This window comes from Saccoglossus kowalevskii, chromosome 3 (genome assembly GCF_978046115.1).
Source record: "Saccoglossus kowalevskii chromosome 3, keSacKowa6.1, whole genome shotgun sequence".
Classification (NCBI taxonomy): domain Eukaryota; kingdom Metazoa; phylum Hemichordata; class Enteropneusta; family Harrimaniidae; genus Saccoglossus; species Saccoglossus kowalevskii.
In genome coordinates, this window is record NC_140643.1 from 13,964,511 (window position 1) to 13,983,398 (window position 18,888).

At 35.1% G+C, this 18,888-nt stretch overlaps 1 protein-coding gene and 1 long non-coding RNA gene across 2 annotated transcripts in view; one reads left to right on the top strand and one right to left on the bottom strand.

The window, feature by feature from the left end:
- The window catches only part of LOC146747498 (uncharacterized), a 50,184-nt gene that overhangs the window by 20,688 nt on the left and 10,608 nt on the right, over nt 1–18,888 (top strand). The window lies entirely within an intron of this gene.
- On the bottom strand, nt 12,683–15,233 carry LOC146747499 (uncharacterized). The gene is made up of 6 exons (XM_085496789.1): nt 15,107–15,233; nt 14,848–14,872; nt 13,858–14,514; nt 13,510–13,739; nt 12,951–13,225; nt 12,683–12,858 (listed from the first exon to the last, which is right to left on the bottom strand). The coding sequence occupies exons 1-6, from the start codon at nt 15,161–15,163 to the stop codon at nt 12,852–12,854; spliced, it is 1,251 nt and encodes a 416-aa protein (XP_085352915.1). The 5' UTR covers nt 15,164–15,233; the 3' UTR covers nt 12,683–12,851.

Genomic DNA, 18,888 nt, shown 5'->3' on the forward strand with positions numbered 1-18,888 from the left:
ATAACCCGTCATAAATTAGCATAAATTATGAAGTCACAATGGGCACGTGTACATAAACTAGCATAAATTATTAAAATTAACGTGAATGGAGATTTGAATGATTACGACGTCACAATGGGATTGTGTGAATAAATTTGCATAACAAATATTTTGAAATATAGCGAGTGACGAGAACGTCGTGAATACATTAACATAAATTAGATAAATTATATTTTTCTTTTTAATCGTAGCAATGACGTCACACACGGCATGAATTTTATGATTGAACAATAATGGATGCTAACATACACAAACACTCACACTGCGTATGTTATTAAATGCACGGCGTTTTTGCGTACTAACAGAGTTTATTACACAAAAGAAGTTACACGGAGTTACATAGAGTATAGATTTCCAGCATAGTTTAATATTACTGAAAAAAGAAAGTAAAAAAAATCGATTAAACACTGATTAACATATTCGATTAAAAAACTGAGTAACCTTGAAAAGTCAATCCACAATCTGTCTAATCAGTCAGAATAGCTTATCTGTCCTAAAAGAAAATAGAGAAAAATAATATAAAATCGATAGTTGTTTAAAGAAGGTATAAGTGATATGTTTGAAATTTCAAAGTATAAATCACCCAGTGAAACTGCGTGGGAAAAATATTTGTCATAAAGAGATAAATTGAGTTCGGTAAAGTTCTTGATACATCTGTTCACATAAACGTCGTATACATGCCTATCACACGTGGAAGGGTCAACTACGGAGTACATAGGTTCCCCTCGACATCTGCGCAGCAAGTAATACCGAACGCATTTACCGCACACTGTAGAGAAATCTCTCAAATTCCACGTAGCAGGGTTGACTAACGCATGAGTATAATATAAAATATAAATTATTCTCCATGGTGAGAATCCTTCAGATAAAAAGCTACCCAGAAGAGTAGCGTCGGTGAAGACAATTTTAAATGCGGGATTTTCGGTTGAGCTGATATAGCAGAACTGATTTTTAATGATAATTTCAGTCTGATTTCCACGCCGTTGAGAAAATACTTTGATTGAAAAAATATGTCTCTGTGTATTCGCCCGATCATGTCGACCATCTTAGTGCGTGATGTGCGTGATGCGTTATTCATTTTTCAAATATCGCTGCACTGATCTGCGTTGATTTTGCGTTCCCTCCATAATTCAATAGCGTTTTGATCAGGTGGGATGTGCAACCAAAATCTGCTTCCCATTCATGTACACATCGATTTCATTGAAGTGCGAATACAACCACAAGTTCACTGGCCCTACAGTAGCGTCCACAGCCAAATTTTCCCGTTGGCATTTGTGATTTTTACCTTGGTGTGCAAAAGCATAGAACCAATATCGATGTAGTCACTTCCGACCGAAGCTATTACGAATTTGATCGGACCATTAGCTATATTCGTGGATGGGTTCCTGGTAGACGGTAACCTCCATCATTTGACTGATATCGATGTAATCTGTAATTTTGTAAATGGGTGGTTGCGTGTTGAGGCATCCAACAATCATTATTACCACTTCGGTCCAATTCGGCAAGTATCTTTTGAAAACCGACATTGAGTTTACAATTCTCCTTCTTATTCGTCTTCTTCCCCTTTCCCCTGCTTTTAGGTCACTATACACTATGTCTCTGGTTTGCGTAGGTAAAGAGTGAGGGTTTGGCATTTATACTTGATGGTTGTTGTAAGAATGTACCTTGCCATATTCCTCTTATTACCCGGCTTCGTAACGCTATGGGAATCTCGATGCGCGAGCCGTGCAATAATTTTCCATATCACGCCCGGGCCCCGTTTACCATATTTTGTAAACGCGTCTATTTCCTGGAACTACTTTCTGTTTAGAGACAACGCGCGTAATTTGAGTCTGCGCTTCGATAACGGCTGACGATATTCAGTGGATAGGCAATATACCGAATGACCAGTTGGACTCATTATTACCCTGACGAAATCCGGCATTCCACCACAACCAATCATAAAGATAACTGGTCACAAACACGTGTCAAGTTTACAGTACTACGATACAGCGACACCGATGCCGATGCCAGCTGACTCCACAGAAGATCATCGGCGCATTTCAGATATTCTTAGTTGAGCTACGCCAGAATCTGGAACTGTAAACCAAACTGCTTCTTGCCAAGCAATTGTTTCTCGTTCACGGACAACAGTTTTTAACAACTGTGAAATCAACGTGTCTCTAACTGCGGCTACAACATCAGCTCCAAGAAAACGCACGTTGTCGTGTTCATTCTTAAGAAAGAAAGAAAGTTTATAATGAGTTCGTATTTACTACCGTTAAAATATTGTTACAAATTTACATTCATTTGCTGTTTCATTAAAACGTAATTTCTGGATATATTTGGTATCGTGGTGTCTATTTTGTGAGAGTTGTTGGCGCGTTTGCGTCGTTCAGATTGCCCCGTATAAATCCGCGCCAGTAAAACGGCCCGTATGGTGTGCCATTAGATCCAAAATTGAAAAACACCAATTAATAAAAGAATGAATAAAAGAATAGATACATAAATGAAAGAATAAAACAATAAATAAAAGAATAAATTGAAGAATAGAATAAGAAATAAATTAATATATTGAAGAATAGAACAAGAAATAAAAGAATAAATTGAAGAATAGAACAAGAAATAAATTAATATATTGAAGAATAAATAAAATAATACAACAAAAAATAAAAGAATAAATTGAAGAATAGAACGATAAATTAAAAATATAAGAATAAATAAAATAATACAAAAAAAATAAAAGAATAGAAAAAAGAATAGGAAAATAAATAAATAAATAAAAGAATAGAAAAATAGAATGAGCTTATTTAAATAAGTGTTTTAAAAAAGCTGTTTAAAAGTAAACCGCCGTTGCGTCGCAACGGAGCTAAAAAGTAAACCGCCGTTGCGTCGCAACGGAGCTAGAACTTTGACCCCAACCTTTAACCCCGAAGTCCTAACGCACACACGTCGAGGGAAAGTCAGCATCAACAGGCAGGCGCTGATCATCGTCGATCTCGTTTGGTAACTGCGACTGAAACAGTTTTGTAAAAGACGCCAAGTACTGAGGATAAAGAACAATTGAAACTTGCTGGTTTAAAGAAAAAACAAAAACGGCGAGCACGAATATCTCATGAACATATTATATTCTGAATTAGACATGCTATGTCATTCACAATTTGGCGCACGTGTAGCCGAAATACCAAAACGCTTGTTGAACTCAGGCCACCTATATATGTATATTTGCTGAAGCTTTTTTTTAGAAAGGACTTATTCTAGGATCTGCTGTAAACAGTTGATATGTGAAGCCATTATGAACAAAATGTATTGGAACCAGAAATGACGACAAGATCAAACTTTTATGTAAGTATTCTTGTCTGCTTTGTATTTATTTATTTATTTATTTATTTATTTATTTATTTATTTATTTATTTATTTATTTATTTATTTATTTATTTATTTATTTATTTATATTTTTGGCTATTTAATAATATTATTATTTACATCATCCCAGGCCAATTGATTGCTGTATTATATATCATATTCTTTTTATATATATACTTACCAATAATTGGAAACAAGACTGTACCAGGAATTGGGCAATACAAGTTAAAGGACTACCGTCCGGGCGTACTCCTGGAATCGACATTTGAAGTTTGTTGTGCATCAGCTTGAGTTGATATTTCTCCCGGGGTGAGAATTAGAGACGTTATGAAATTCCCATTTAAGTACGCATACCCAGTGTGATTGTCGTACACGACAGCCCAATGATACCATTCATACAAAGCTGGTACATGTATGTCTAATGTTTAGTAAAAAACAACGCGTGCATACAACTCCCCTGGTGTTGTACTTTCTTCTTGCGTCAATTTAACACCATCAGCAGTCATATTTGGATCGAAGAAGAAAATAGGACCCGCATTACCATACGGACAAACTCACGCCATGATAGACGTTGACCTGTTTGTGTCGAAAGCACCGTTGTTTTGGAAAAGTAAATACGAGGTGGGGTTAACACGGAATTCATAAGCGCCGCATCTATGTCTCTTGGCGCATTCTGGTATCAGCGTTACATTGCCCCAAATGTGCTGTGCATGATTACCATTCCCAGACGTGTCAGCAAGGAAATGTTTATCATTCAGCGGCCAAAATGCTACAGCAACATTTGCTATTAAAAACAAAACAAATCTTCGTTAACATATATATTAACACTCAAAATATTAAATTATATAGATTAGTGGGTCTGTAGTGTACTAGTCGTAAAATAAACATTACAATGAACCACCTTTTTGAAAAGACTACGACTGGCAGGCGATTTGTTTTATGATCATGCGAGAATCATGTTTCTTTACCCATTTGTTTATATGATAGTACTATATATTCACTATCGTATCTTGAAATATATTACCTTTAATTCGGAATGGTGATTAATATTATTGGTAAAATCTAATCATTTATACTCGTATTTTGGCAAATAATAACAAATATCGTTATTCAATTGGGCATTTGTGAGTGAACAAAGTGTTTTATATAAACTCACGTGCAGAGTACGGTGTAAAGTGTGCCTGAAACGACATAGATTTATAATAAAATGACAAGAGAAACACACGCACACATACAATTTATAATTCATCAAAGGAAGAATGCATTGACTGCTTTGTCAGCAGGAAGCTTAGCAAAATCAGGATAATAGATCTGTACAAAGTATTTCTTTCAGGACTAAAGTACGATCGGAACAATACCATACTAATAAATAATATTATATACACAATAGAAATATTAAAATTTTCACGATCTGACAAATCAAATGAGAAGACGGAAACAAACTAATATCACGATCAAGCGAGGTAAACACGTTATTTACCAAACATAATGTGTATCTACTCACCATACCCTGGCCTTCCAGTGCAATGATTGTCGCAACGATCAGTAGAACGCGGAGCTCTTGTATTTATTTTGTTAGTCTCTATTGTCATAAGTTTGATTGATGCGGATATATGTGTCTCACCCGGAGATTTTGGAGATTTAGTGCGGATGTTTGTTGAAAACCTAGAACATTCTATATTTGTGGAGCACGCAGTGGATTATGGGAAAATTACACGATGTTATTCTCGGTTCACAATTAAAAATCTGGCATTGTTATTATGTTATTCTGCTATCCATATTTCGAGATAGATTTAGTGAACATTGACAAATCTATCCATTTGATATGTTTGATTGATGTTCCATCGCACCTTGTTTTGCGGATTTAGTGTGGGCGATTGTTGGCGTGTATATGAGTCAAAGGTCGAAAATCTGGAACATTTTATCTTTGACACATCATGCAGTTGGTTATGGGAAATTTAAATGTAACTCTCCAGTCACCAACTCAAAATCCGAAATTATCTCAGTGGAATGCAGTGGTAACCTGTAGATGTACATTTATGATTTTTAGTCTGCAAACTGTATTTCACATACCGCTAGTGTTAGATTTTTAATGAATATGACAAAAAAAAATTTTTTGGCGAGAAAACTGTCAGTGTTCCCATGTTAAGTGAATTTAGTAAAATACAACTATTCCAGCCTTGCTCTTGCTACTGTATGATATATATTTTAAACATGGCTTCGCATACCCGTTAGTGTTTCAAACAACATAACGATGCTGAGCCTTAATTTTCACTAAATGTAGGGAATAACTGGACGTGTGAATAAAAACCATACCTTAAAATAATTTCTATGAATTGTCAATATAAATAACAAATAATATAAATAGTGATGGACGACATTGAATAATAAAAGCATTCTGTTGGTTTTACCACAGGGAGTTGGACAAACTTGTGTATTTTAATAAAGTATTAAATAATAATATGTTATATATATATAACTTTTCTTTTACCCCCCTCCTGGTATCGATTTCAAGTAATCACTGATCTTTATTTATACCACTCTTTCCTTTATCACAATCTTTGTTACGCGCTAAGTTATATAACATTTTATTATTTAATAATTTATTAAAATACATAAGTTTGTCCAATTCCCTGTGGTTGTGCTCATGCCACAGTCCTGGCGCGTTTCAACCCTTGGGATATTTTACTATAATAGGTTGTGTCTACATCGCGCGTTAAATTTGCATATACAACATTAGCGTGTAACAAAGATTGTGATAAAGAAAAGAGTGGTATAAAAATATCAGTGATTACTTGAAATCGATACCAGGAAGGGGGGAGGAGTAAAAGAAAAGTTATATAACATTTTATTATTTAATAATTTATTAAAATACATAAGTTTGTCCAACTCCCTGTGGTTTTACACGTAAATATATACAAACCATATCACATCATATGCTGATGAATTTACATCTCTTGTGAATAAAATGACATCTGGTGAATCCAAAGTATGGACTCAACATGATTGCATGCCAAAATCAATAGTAGTTACTCATTTTAGGAGAGGTGTAGAGTGTTCATAATGTTTACATGGATCACAGTGTTTTCATAGTAGATGATATAAGAAAAGGCTAGACAATTTTGTGAGCTAATTAAGCAATCATGGATAAGTTAGATAGTAAATAACGTCTGAAATCAATAATAAAATACACAATTTCGAATGCTGGTCAACTAAACATGATGCGTGTGCTTTGGAACAGTTTTGATGTAAATATATGTATTCTAAAGTTGATTCATGTACTTAACCAGGGAAGTAAAACAAATACCTGAAACGATTTGACAAGTACCCTAAAATACAGCTGGTAAGTACTCAGATGAACAAAGTAAAATCAGGAAGAGATTAGATATGTGTACCACATGGTGATTGCTTTATAATTTGCTCATGAAGCAAAACAACAAAATATGAAATAAAATAATCTCACACCGACTTTATCATGCGTTTTTTACCTATCCGGTCTTAGTTAATTTAAATACCCAGCTAATACCGGAGACGGTATTTTTAAATGGGTTTGTGTCGATAATGAATATCACATATAGCACCCCTCAAAGTTGATGACAGCAATGTAAATGCAAATCTCACTCACGCTAAAATTTCAAACCACCAGTCAATCATCTGGATAACATTCTGCTTCCCTGCAGTCAATTATTAATAATAAACTATGTTCTACTTTTAAAAAAAATCTAACAATTTACTAAACTTAGTCTCCTTAAACTTAAGCTCAAGTATTCATAATACAACAGTGAAAGAAAACATATCAATTGATGGATTTTTCAGTATCAGTTGCAAACTAACTTCTAACAATAGAAATGTAGAATAATCCCAAACGTAACTATTATACCTAGATGTTTAATGGCTTTCAATTCAAACAACTGGATGACATGGATTACGTATTTAACACTGTAACACAAATCATAACTGAATCTTGGCTTCTAGTCAAGAACTAATCATTCAAATTGAGATAAAAAGTTTTCAAAGAAATCCGATGCCGTTCATGCCATAAAACGTTCACACGTAAACATGAATGTAATTAACAGTGTCAGGTGATAGGTGGGAAACGACTGGTTAAACAACTGAAGCAGAACAATTAACGTGCGCCTTTTATTGGGCATGTGTGGTAAAAAGCGAGATCAAGATTAAAGTTTACCTTCAGCTTTTTGTGTAAAGTTCTATTTCAGATCTGACTGTCACCCATAACAACAGCCGCACTTGTAAACAGAGAATGTACTATACTTGACAGGATAGATATCTGTATGATTTGGGAGGCGGTATTATACAATACCGCTATGAAGGCAACTTGGACTACTGTTACTGTTCGAATTGGTCGAATGAAAAAGCAACAGGTCAGTTACAGTGGAGCAGTCAAGGAAAATATGCTGGATGAAACTGCGCCATCACATAGTGAACACCTGTAATAAAGCCTGCCATCAAAGCGACGCGCCATTAAAAAAAAACGAAGATTGAAAATGTCACGCCTGTTAAATTCAAAAACACTGTGTTAATCCGCATTTGACAGCCATGCTTTCATTTCACCGTCAATTAAATCACTGATTATTATCGTTGGTTTTAAAAAAACGAGCAGTTCACGGAAAACGGGGTTGTTAAAAATGGTTTCATTGAGAATGTGATAAACACTTGGACATTTAAAAAAGTACATGTTTGTGAAGATAATATCAGGATTTGTTGCATTCTTAAATAATGATGGCCATGACCATAATGGTTATTAGCGATATTACTGAATATTACTGATTATTAATGTTGCCATAGTTACATTTGTTTTAATAAACTGGCACTGGTACATATATATTTCTCTATTGTATTAATCCCTTTCATGATATGCGCTTTTTGTGACTTAGTGAGGTGTTGGTTGAAACGATAGTTTTTCAATTGGTTTGCTACCACTTTAAGGTCATCGTAAAAATGATTGTTTGAGCATATTGTATCTTTTATTGATTCAGTTGTGATGAGTATTTCGCAAGTGGGCTCCTTTAAAATGTCAGATATATACATTGAATAGTACTGATTTTATATCGTCGTCAAACGCTGCTAAATTTAGCGTACGTGTTATTATACCATTAATTACTGCTTGGTGTGCATCGGGTAATAAACAAGTTTTGTTAGCTTCCATGGTAACCCGAAAGTTTAAGTGAAAGGGTAAACAGTGGTGTCATTTTTAAAATTAAAGTCAGGTGGCCAAGTTGAAATTACCATATTAGTTTCACCTTTTATTGCGTGTCGGTTGTCCCAGACGCGTATAAGTGTGTTTGTTTCCGACCATCTTCGCCAGCCAAGGACCATTTATTCAGCCATAGCCTCAACATCAACCTTTGTTAGATTTCACCACAATTCATTGTATGTCGTACGTCCTGAAGCGATTATAGAATTCACTTGAGCTCATTTTCATCACCCAATCAGAAGTCCTGATAGAAACACATTAGTTAGTAAAATTAAAATGGTGGAATATCGAAATGAACATGTTACTAGATAATTTTTTCTGTGAACGAGCTTTTAATACTGACCATCAAAAGAAAGTTTATTGTGCACCTTTTGGGGTCAAATGTGTAGTGTTTGTTGCAATGAAAACCGGGACGGGCTACCCGATATGTTATCAGTTTCGACAGTTTTGTCAGTTTACAAAAACACAAATATTTAGACATTACATTGTCTCCATTCACCTGTCAATGAATATAGACCTTCTTTTATTGACTCCGAGTGAATCAGCAAAAATCCTACACGTATTAACCTGTTATGACCCCCTTCCACACTTTTGAGACAGTTGAACACCTTGTCTCAACAATAAAAAATTCACGAGACCAATGTAGGTTTGAAGTGAAGGCAAGACATGTCCTTCATGGAATCTAGATCACAGTATGGACTGTGGTGTTGGTGGTGGTGTAAACAGTAGTTTATGATGTAAAAGTGGTAGTAAAATTAGCGAAAGACATTTAGTGTTAGTTTTCAATACAACTTATATTTGAAATTATCTCATTCGCTTTTTACTTCGTCCATATCGTTATAGAAGCGTGAAGCAAAATTGTTGTCTGATGCCATTCACAATTTTTTAGATGATCAATCACTATGAATTGTTCAATCCTCAAGAGATTGTGCAAACTGTAACTAAAAGCATTTTTAGATGAAGAAATACATTGATAAATGAAGATACTAAATGTTAGTGATACGCTCACAAAGGTTTGTCAATTAGGTTTTGAATATATTTCAAAAAAGTTGCAATTGCAGTTTTTCCAGCCTCTTTCAAATCTGGCTAGTATTTTATTTTACAAATACTGTCTTAAGTTCAGCTTCATGTGTTTTGAAGGAACAAACAACCCCACGCCAAAGAATCTAGTTATTCTATTGACGGATACTACATCCCGTGAAAAGGTATATAATTATCACCTGAATTATTTATATATGTACATCAAATTTACCCATATCATGTTATATATTAATAAATTAGCATGTTTTTTTTCATGATTTAGGGCCGTTTAACATTTTGCTTTGGCAAACGTTGAGAAACATTCTTTACTAAGATTCCATTGCGTATTAAGGTGTCCTTGAGATGTGCGGATCCCGACATTATTAAAACGAAACTGACGCTTCCAGAGTTCGGTTTTGAAGCGGTAAGTTAAAGATAGGTGCATCTTCGAGACAAGGATGGGAAGTATCATTTCAAGTTCGTTTGTTTAACTCCGTTCACCGGGACTATTAAAAAAAAATCTCATCAATATTGATGGTACATACTCATCGAAGTGAATGCATTTGCGCATGTAGCTCCTATCTAGTATCGTTTTCAATATCAACGCGACCTTGTGATGGTAGATTTGCAAACCTTATTAAAGTAGAGATGCAGTTTACCTGACAGGTATTTGAATTAGTTAATTAGGAAACCAAGATGACCTCCCTTGTCCACAAAACTATATTTTTTCGGAAAGATTATTGTATGAATTTAAAAATTTTGTAAGCATTTTTTTATGGACACTGTAGTTTGAAATATGCACGAAAATGTGCTTTTTGGTCAAATTAGCTTCTAAAAAATAGCCTTTAAACCATGCCTCTGTTTCCTGTCAAAATTGGTTTACGGGTACATATGTTTACTATGAAGAAATTGCCGTCTTGAAAACTGTCTACCAGTTGTCAATTTCGCTGGGCAGCAGCTTAAATTTCACTAATTCAAGTTTATGCATAAATTAACACCCAGGCTAGTTGTCCGTACGATTGTTGTAACACTGTTCAACCAAAAACAATGCCCCTACTGCGTTTTGAAGATAATCAAATTGTCAATCAATTATGAAAATTTCAAAACAAAAGATCAAAGCGTCTAGGAACTATTTTTTCTGGGATGTGCACTAATAAGAAGCTGAGATAATTGCTAATTTGCATAACAATTCACTCAGTAAGAAGTTTGCTAGTGCTCATCATTAAAATGGCTGTAACAGTTCCAAATTTAAATGTATTATCGTTTTGTAAAACGTTAAATATAGTGCATAGTATGGAGATCCCGTCATTACTTTTTTCACCATGTTTCTTTTTTATTATTTATGCACAGGCTTGCTAAATCTTGCTAAGCATTCAAAAGCGAGAATGTTTGTACCTGTTATCTATATTTTATAATCGTCTTTTGAGTATGTTCCACTATTCAAAATTCTACAAAAAATTTACAATCTATAGCCAAGACTATTTCGATAATAAAAAGCTATAAAAATAAATTCACTCCCAAGTGCCCACGAACCTGCATCTCTACCTTAAATACATTGCGGAGAGCCCTGACGATGTTTACACCACGACGACTGACCGATAGCTGGCGACAATGTCATGTACAATGGAATGCAGGAGTACCTTGGAATATGGGTAGTTTCGGGGATGATTTTTGGTACTCTAAAGGGTAGTTTTGTCACCGTATTTGGCGGCATGTATATAAATAAATCGCGAATGATGTAAATTTCCTAATTAAAAACCGACCCGCTCGATATATAAGATAATATCTAGTTGGAGCATTCTAGCTTATCTTCATTCCGAAGATAACAATTGTAAAATATTGAGTGAGTTTCCACTATACACAGCAACCAAAGCAGATGTTGTTATTTGGGGTAACACTTGGACCATACTCAAGCAATCAAACAAATTACGTTAATTCAACTGAACTGTGCTAGCAAATCAAAAAGGGTAACAGTTAAGTTCAAACGAAATCTAGATTTTTTCCTGGTGGCGGATTGACCATTGGAATTCATGTGGTTGGATCCAACCAATCGAGTTATTTATTTGGAGCAATGATTAACCGTGAATAATCGTTTAAGAGCATTATAAAAACAGCGAGACAGGATTTCCTTGCACGGACAGACATTTTCAGTAATGGCACAATTTTGACCAAAAACAATTTTCTCGTTCTAAAAAGATTGTTAATTTCAGTTCAAAATTAGACCTTTTGATTTTTGTCTCCATTTAATAATAATACCCAGATGTTTTGAACAACAGGGCGTCAGATCCATGTGTTTCCAGTGGCTTCAAAGAATTGTGTATATTTAGACCGAATCACAAAACGTTGCATTGAAAAGGCAATAGCACAGACCGTATCTGATCTTCTTTTTTTTCAATGCTGCCCTATGAGTGGCAAATGATATCAAATCTCATCAAAATCCACGGACCTATACTCCTCAAACTTAATTCCTACATGAAAATATATCTTTTCTCGGGCGGAATGCCATGATAATATATCGGACTAACTAGTGGTATAGAATTGTCCCTCGAAATGCCACCAGTTCTTTAACATGATCTATTTTGGATGACTAATTGCACGTCATTTTACTTATTTATTTGTTGGGCCATTTGATCAACGGAAGGTTATGTTTATTTCTTGTCTTCTACCCATTTGTAAGATACGTTTTCACCGATTTTACTAATACATAAATACATATTTGACAATTCTCCTAACTTGTTTGAGTTATATAACACTTTTCAAATGGTATTGTATACCATGTCCTCACATCGACATATTGGTCAATCTGGCTATTTACAGAATAAACAATATGTCTTCTGAGCCAAGTTGCCAAATCGGAGGAATGAAAATTTTCGTAGGCGGGTTTCAGAGTTCAGCGACGAATATGTATCACCGATTCATCTATGTCACCAAACGGAATCATTGATTGCATTTACCTCCGAATATATAAATTACGCGTGCAACCAACATATCCTTCTCTAAGTACGCGGAATTTTCTCCTCAAAAGTGGCACATCAGTATATGTCAATAATCACACACACACAATTCTGCCCTTTTGCTAGCCCTTTATTGTACCAACAGAGAGAATAGAAACTTAGTATACACCCAACAACCAAACCCACTTTAACTGAATCTGCGTTTCTACATTAAGCCTCATTTATAATATTCATATAGTGAGACCTGTGAGCACCTGTTGACTGTCCAGTGGTATACATTAACATCTGCAAGAAAAAAGTGTGAAACAAATTTTAATCTATCAATCAATCAATCGTCTGATCGTCAATCATGATATTCTGATTGTTTTGATACTTACTGTTTGCCCTGAACTTTCCAGCTCTCTCCAAACTCAATAGGATCCTTTACAATAACACCGTTGGGTTTCTGGAAGTCATTTTTGGCATCACCGTCAGCATTACCAAGCAGACCACACATCTTTCCGCGATAATAATCACCAGTGAATTCAATATTAAAAAAGTGTTTCTTCCCAGTCCAGAATACTTTGAATGTTGTGTCTTTCAACTCGAAAGTCAGTATTGCCTTGTCGCCTTCGTGTACGATGTTTATATTTTTGAGACTGTCATCACTCTCCTGAAAAACAAGTTAATCATATGTTAGTCTATGCTTAATAGCTGATTTCATATTGCAAAATTCAATTTGTGTATTACAATCCAGTCGGTGTGGGCAGTGTTCACTGTATAATATTTCGAACATGTTGTCATATTTGTCTTAGTCGGGACAACAACAACAACCAACCAACACAGACATGATATAGGTAGCTGAAAATTCTGATTTCAACACTAATATGTGCAATAGTATATGGATTAATCTTACTACTGACCATACAATTGATGTTAAAGGAAGTGATTACTTACACTCGGTACATTGTTCTGATCAACGACAACGCTTTCATCTCCGACTGTAACATTGATGGCAACGGCTCTGGTCCTAATTTGATCACCAATATCGTCTCGTGGCGCTAAATCAGCGGTGATTTCAAACTGAGGGTTGGTGCTGGAGCAGTCCTTTACAAGTGTATACCAACAGATGCCTTGAAAACTGTAATCACGTCCGTCTAAAGTAGTTATGTGAGGGTCACCTCCCACTACAATGAAAGAATATAGACGGGATACATTAGAATTCAATATATATGAATGTCCCTATTGTTAGTCATTTGAAATGATAAAATCTACAAATGTCATATAAATTATATTGTGTCTTACCGTTACATTCGCATTCAGGACGATGCGCGGCTGTATGTATTTCATATATATCCAATGTTCTATTGTAAATTTGTATACAAGTTAATAGACCATTAAACCATTCTTGAGGATATAATGCGGCGCCTGCTTGTGCATCAGCTTGAGTTGCTATTTCTCCTGGGGTGAGAACTATAGACGCTATGAAATTCCCATTTAAGTACGCATACCCAGTGTGATTGTCAAAATCGTACACGACAGCCCAATGATACCATTCATACAACGCTGGTACCTTTATGTCTATTGGAAGTACTGGAACTGTGTTGCGTTTAGTAAATATAACACGTGCATACAACTCCGTACCATTTAATATTTGCCTCAATTGAACACCATCAGCCGTCGTATTTGGATCGAAGAAGAAAATAGGACCCGCATTACCATACGGATAAACCCACGCCATGATAGTGGTTGACTTTTTCGTGTCGAAAGCACCATTGTTTGGAAAAAATAAATACGAGCTGGGGTTACCACGGAATTCATAAGCGCCGCATCTACGTCCCCTGGCGTTTTCTGGTATCAGCGTTACATTACCCCAAATGTCCTGTGCATGATTATCATTCCCAGACGTGTCATTAAGGAAATGTTTATCATTCAGCGGCCAAAATGCTACAGCATCATTTGCTATTAAAAACAAATCTTTGTTAACATATATATCAACACTCAAAATATTTAATTATATATATAGTGGTTCTGTATTGTAACAGTCGTCGACGTCGGACAGGCGACTTGTTTAATTATCATGCGAGAATCGTATTTCCTTTTTCTTTTGTTTCTATGACAGTATTATATATCTACTATATAATCTTGAAATCTGTTTAATTCGAAATAATGATCTCAATTATTGGCAACATATAATCCCACTCCCGAGGATATTAATCATTTATTTATTAATCAAATATTGTTAAAATTCATTTGGGCATTTGTGAGCGAACAAAGTGTTTTATATATACTCACGTGATGAGTACGGTATAAAGTGTGCCTGAAACGACATAGATTTATAATAAAATTTATAAAATTATTCATCAAAGTCAGTCAGGAAGCTTAGCAATATCATATTAATAAATATGATAAAAACAATGGAAGTATAACGTAATAAAGTCAAACTTAGATGTAACTATTTTCACCCTGCATTATTATGGTATGACAAATCAAATGACATGGGATCAATCTAATAACACAATCAAGTGAGGGAAAACATATAATATTTACTCACATCACCCTGGTTTTCCAATGCAATGATTGTCGCAACGATCAGTAGAACTCGGATCATCTTTGTATTTGGAGAACGTCTACACGCGCTTCATCAAAAGTTGTAAGTGGTGTATACAATTGCAACTGTGGGCCTTCAATTTATCCTGTGAGTCTCTATTGTCATAAGTTTGATTGATGTGGATTTATGTGTCTCAGCTGTTTTACGGATTATGCGTGGATATTTGTTGGCGTGTGTGTTTCACTGATTGAAGACCTGGAACATTTTAGTTTTGCAGATCACGAAATGTGTTATGGGAAATTTATATGATGTTTTTTTCCATTGATGATTTGTTAGTCTTCAATCTAACTGTTTCTTACTGTATGATATAGAATAAACAGTTGAATATACTACTATGGTTGGTGAATACACATACACATCAATGAACTACACATCAATATGTACCCTTGAATTGAGCGACAGACGACATTGAATAAGAATATTCTGTTTACTGCACAAATAAATATACGTAGAACAATCGAATTCAGCGAAAAGTTGAATTAATGATTTGTTATTCTACAATCTACGTATTTCATGTTAGATTTAGTCAGCGTTTCATATTTATTTGTTTGATTGATGTATCTGTCTCACCTGTTTTGAGGATTTGTCGGCGTTTGTTTGCGTGTATGAGTCACAGGTCGAAAACCTGGAACATTCTATCTTTTACAGATCACGCATTCGGTTATGGGGAATTTAAAAGATGTCATTCTCCGACAGCCACCTCAAAATCTGAAATTAGCTCAGTTTATTGTGCACCTTTTGGGGTCAAATGTGTAGTGTTTGTTGCAATGAAAACCGGGACGGGCTACCCGATATGTTATCAGTTTCGACAGTTTTGTCAGTTTACAAAAACACAAATATTTAGACATTACATTGTCTCCATTCACCTGTCAATGAATATAGACCTTCTTTTATTGACTCCGAGTGAATCAGCAAAAATCCTACACGTATTAACCTGTTATGACCCCCTTCCACACTTTTGAGACAGCAACGCTGATTGGTGGCGCCAGGTCCTATGCGCTGCAGTGAAATACAGTTTATTTCTAACACGATCATGCACAGGTTCCTGCGTCGATTATGAATAGCCGGCTTTAGCGAAAACCGTGCGATTCGGTCAATGGTTTTCGACGCTTGTATTTTATGTCAGCCCGCCATACAGCTCTGGAATTGAACCGTTTAATTCGGTCAATCCCAGTCGTGTCATCACATACGTATATTGAGCAATGAAAACCAAGCACTTTGTGAGTAGTTTGTACTGCCTTCATCAGAAGCACCGTTACCAGGTGAGTTTTTCTTCCATTATGAGGCATGGTTCTGAACCACTAAACCAATATGCTTCATTTCTGAAAATGACTTGCGCAGTTAGTTATATGTCGCTTACTTTGGTACACTTCTCTTGGATTTGTTTATTTCACTACAATGTTTTATTTTTAAATTGGCAAGATGGAAAGCGATTTACATTGATCAACCAAGAAAAAAACACTATTATGCGCCTTCAAGAATGGGAAACTATTTCAAGAAGATAAGATAAACACTTTTAGAAAGAGAGATTCTATCTTCTATATTGAACACCTTGTCTCAACAATAAAAAATTCACGAGACCAATGTAGGTTTGAAGTGAAGGCAAGACATGTCCTTCATGGAATCTAGATCACAGTATGGACTGTGGTGTTGGTGGTGTAAACAGTAGTTTATGATGTAAAAGTGGTAGTAAAATTAGCGAAAGACATTTAGTGTTAGTTTTCAATACAACTTATATTTGAAATTATCTCATTCGCTTTTTACTTCGTCCATATCGTTATAGAAGCGTGAAGCAAAATTGTTGCTGATGCCATTCACAATTTTTTAGATGATCAATCACTATGAATTGTTCAATCCTCAAGAGATTGTGCAAACTGTAACTAAAAGCATTTTTAGATGAAGAAATACATTGATAAATGAAGATACTAAATGTTAGTGATACGCTCACAAAGGTTTGTCAATTAGGTTTTGAATATATTTCAAAAAAGTTGCAATTGCAGTTTTTCCAGCCTCTTTCAAATCTGGCTAGTATTTTATTTTACAAATACTGTCTTAAGTTCAGCTTCATGTGTTTTGAAGGAACAAACAACCCCACGCCAAAGAATCTAGTTATTCTATTGACGGATACTACATCCCGTGAAAAGGTATATAATTATCACCTGAATTATTTATATATGTACATCAAATTTACCCATATCATGTTATATATTAATAAATTAGCATGTTTTTTTTCATGATTTAGGGCCGTTTAACATTTTGCTTTGGCAAACGTTGAGAAACATTCTTTACTAAGATTCCATTGCGTATTAAGGTGTCCTTGAGATGTGCGGATCCCGACATTATTAAAACGAAACTGACGCTTCCAGAGTTCGGTTTTGAAGCGGTAAGTTAAAGATAGGTGCATCTTCGAGACAAGGATGGGAAGTATCATTTCAAGTTCGTTTGTTTAACTCCGTTCACCGGGACTATTAAAAAAAAATCAATATTGATGGTACATACTCATCGAAGTGAATGCATTTGCGCATGTAGCTCCTATCTAGTATCGTTTTCAATATCAACGCGACCTTGTGATGGTAGATTTGCAAACCTTATTAAAGTAGAGATGCAGTTTACCTGACAGGTATTTGAATTAGTTAATTAGGAAACCAAGATGACCTCCCTTGTCCACAAAACTATATTTTTTCGGAAAGATTATTGTATGAATTTAAAAATTTTGTAAGCATTTTTTTATGGACACTGTAGTTTGAAATATGCACGAAAATGTGCTTTTTGGTCAAATTAGCTTCTAAAAAATAGCCTTTAAACCATGTCTCTGTTTCCTGTCAAAATTGGTTTACGGGTACATATGTTTACTATGAAGAAATTGCCGTCTTGAAAACTGTCTACCAGTTGTCAATTTCGCTGGGCAGCAGCTTAAATTTCACTAATTCAAGTTTATGCATAAATTAACACCCAGGCTAGTTGTCCGTACGATTGTTGTAACACTGTTCAACCAAAAACAATGCCCCTACTGCGTTTTGAAGATAATCAAATTGTCAATCAATTATGAAAATTTCAAAACAAAAGATCAAAGCGTCTAGGAACTATTTTTTCTGGGATGTGCACTAATAAGAAGCTGAGATAATTGCTAATTTGCATAACAATTCACTCAGTAAGAAGTTTGCTAGTGCTCATCATTAAAATGGCTGTAACAGTTCCAAATTTAAATGTATTATCGTTTTGTAAAACGTTAAATATAGTGCATAGTATGGAGATCCCGTCATTACTTTTTTCACCATGTTTCTTTTTTATTATTTATGCACAGGCTTGCTAAATCTTGCTAAGCATTCAAAAGCGAGAATGTTTGTACCTGTTATCTATATTTTATAATCGTCTTTTGAGTATGTTCCACTATTCAAAATTCTACAAAAAATTTACAATCTATAGCCAAGACTATTTCGATAATAAAAAGCTATAAAAATAAATTCACTCCCAAGTGCCCACGAACCTGCATCTCTACCTTAAATACATTGCGGAGAGCCCTGACGATGTTTACACCACGACGACTGACCGATAGCTGGCGACAATGTCATGTACAATGGAATGCAGGAGTACCTTGGAATATGGGTAGTTTCGGGGATGATTTTTGGTACTCTAAAGGGTAGTTTTGTCACCGTATTTGGCGGCATGTATATAAATAAATCGCGAATGATGTAAATTTCCTAATTAAAAACCGACCCGCTCGA

Excerpts from the sequence above, each read along its gene's own strand:
- LOC146747499 (XM_085496789.1), bottom strand. The coding sequence starts at position 15,163 with ATGATCCGAGTTCTACTGATCGTTGCGACAATCATTGCATTGGAAAAC. Across the intron at positions 14,515-14,847 it reads CTTTATACCGTACTCATCAC|CAAATGATGCTGTAGCATTT; the intron begins GTGAGTATATAT and ends TGTTTTTAATAG. Across the intron at positions 13,740-13,857 it reads TCCTGAATGCGAATGTAACG|TGGGAGGTGACCCTCACATA; the intron begins GTAAGACACAAT and ends CTTTCATTGTAG.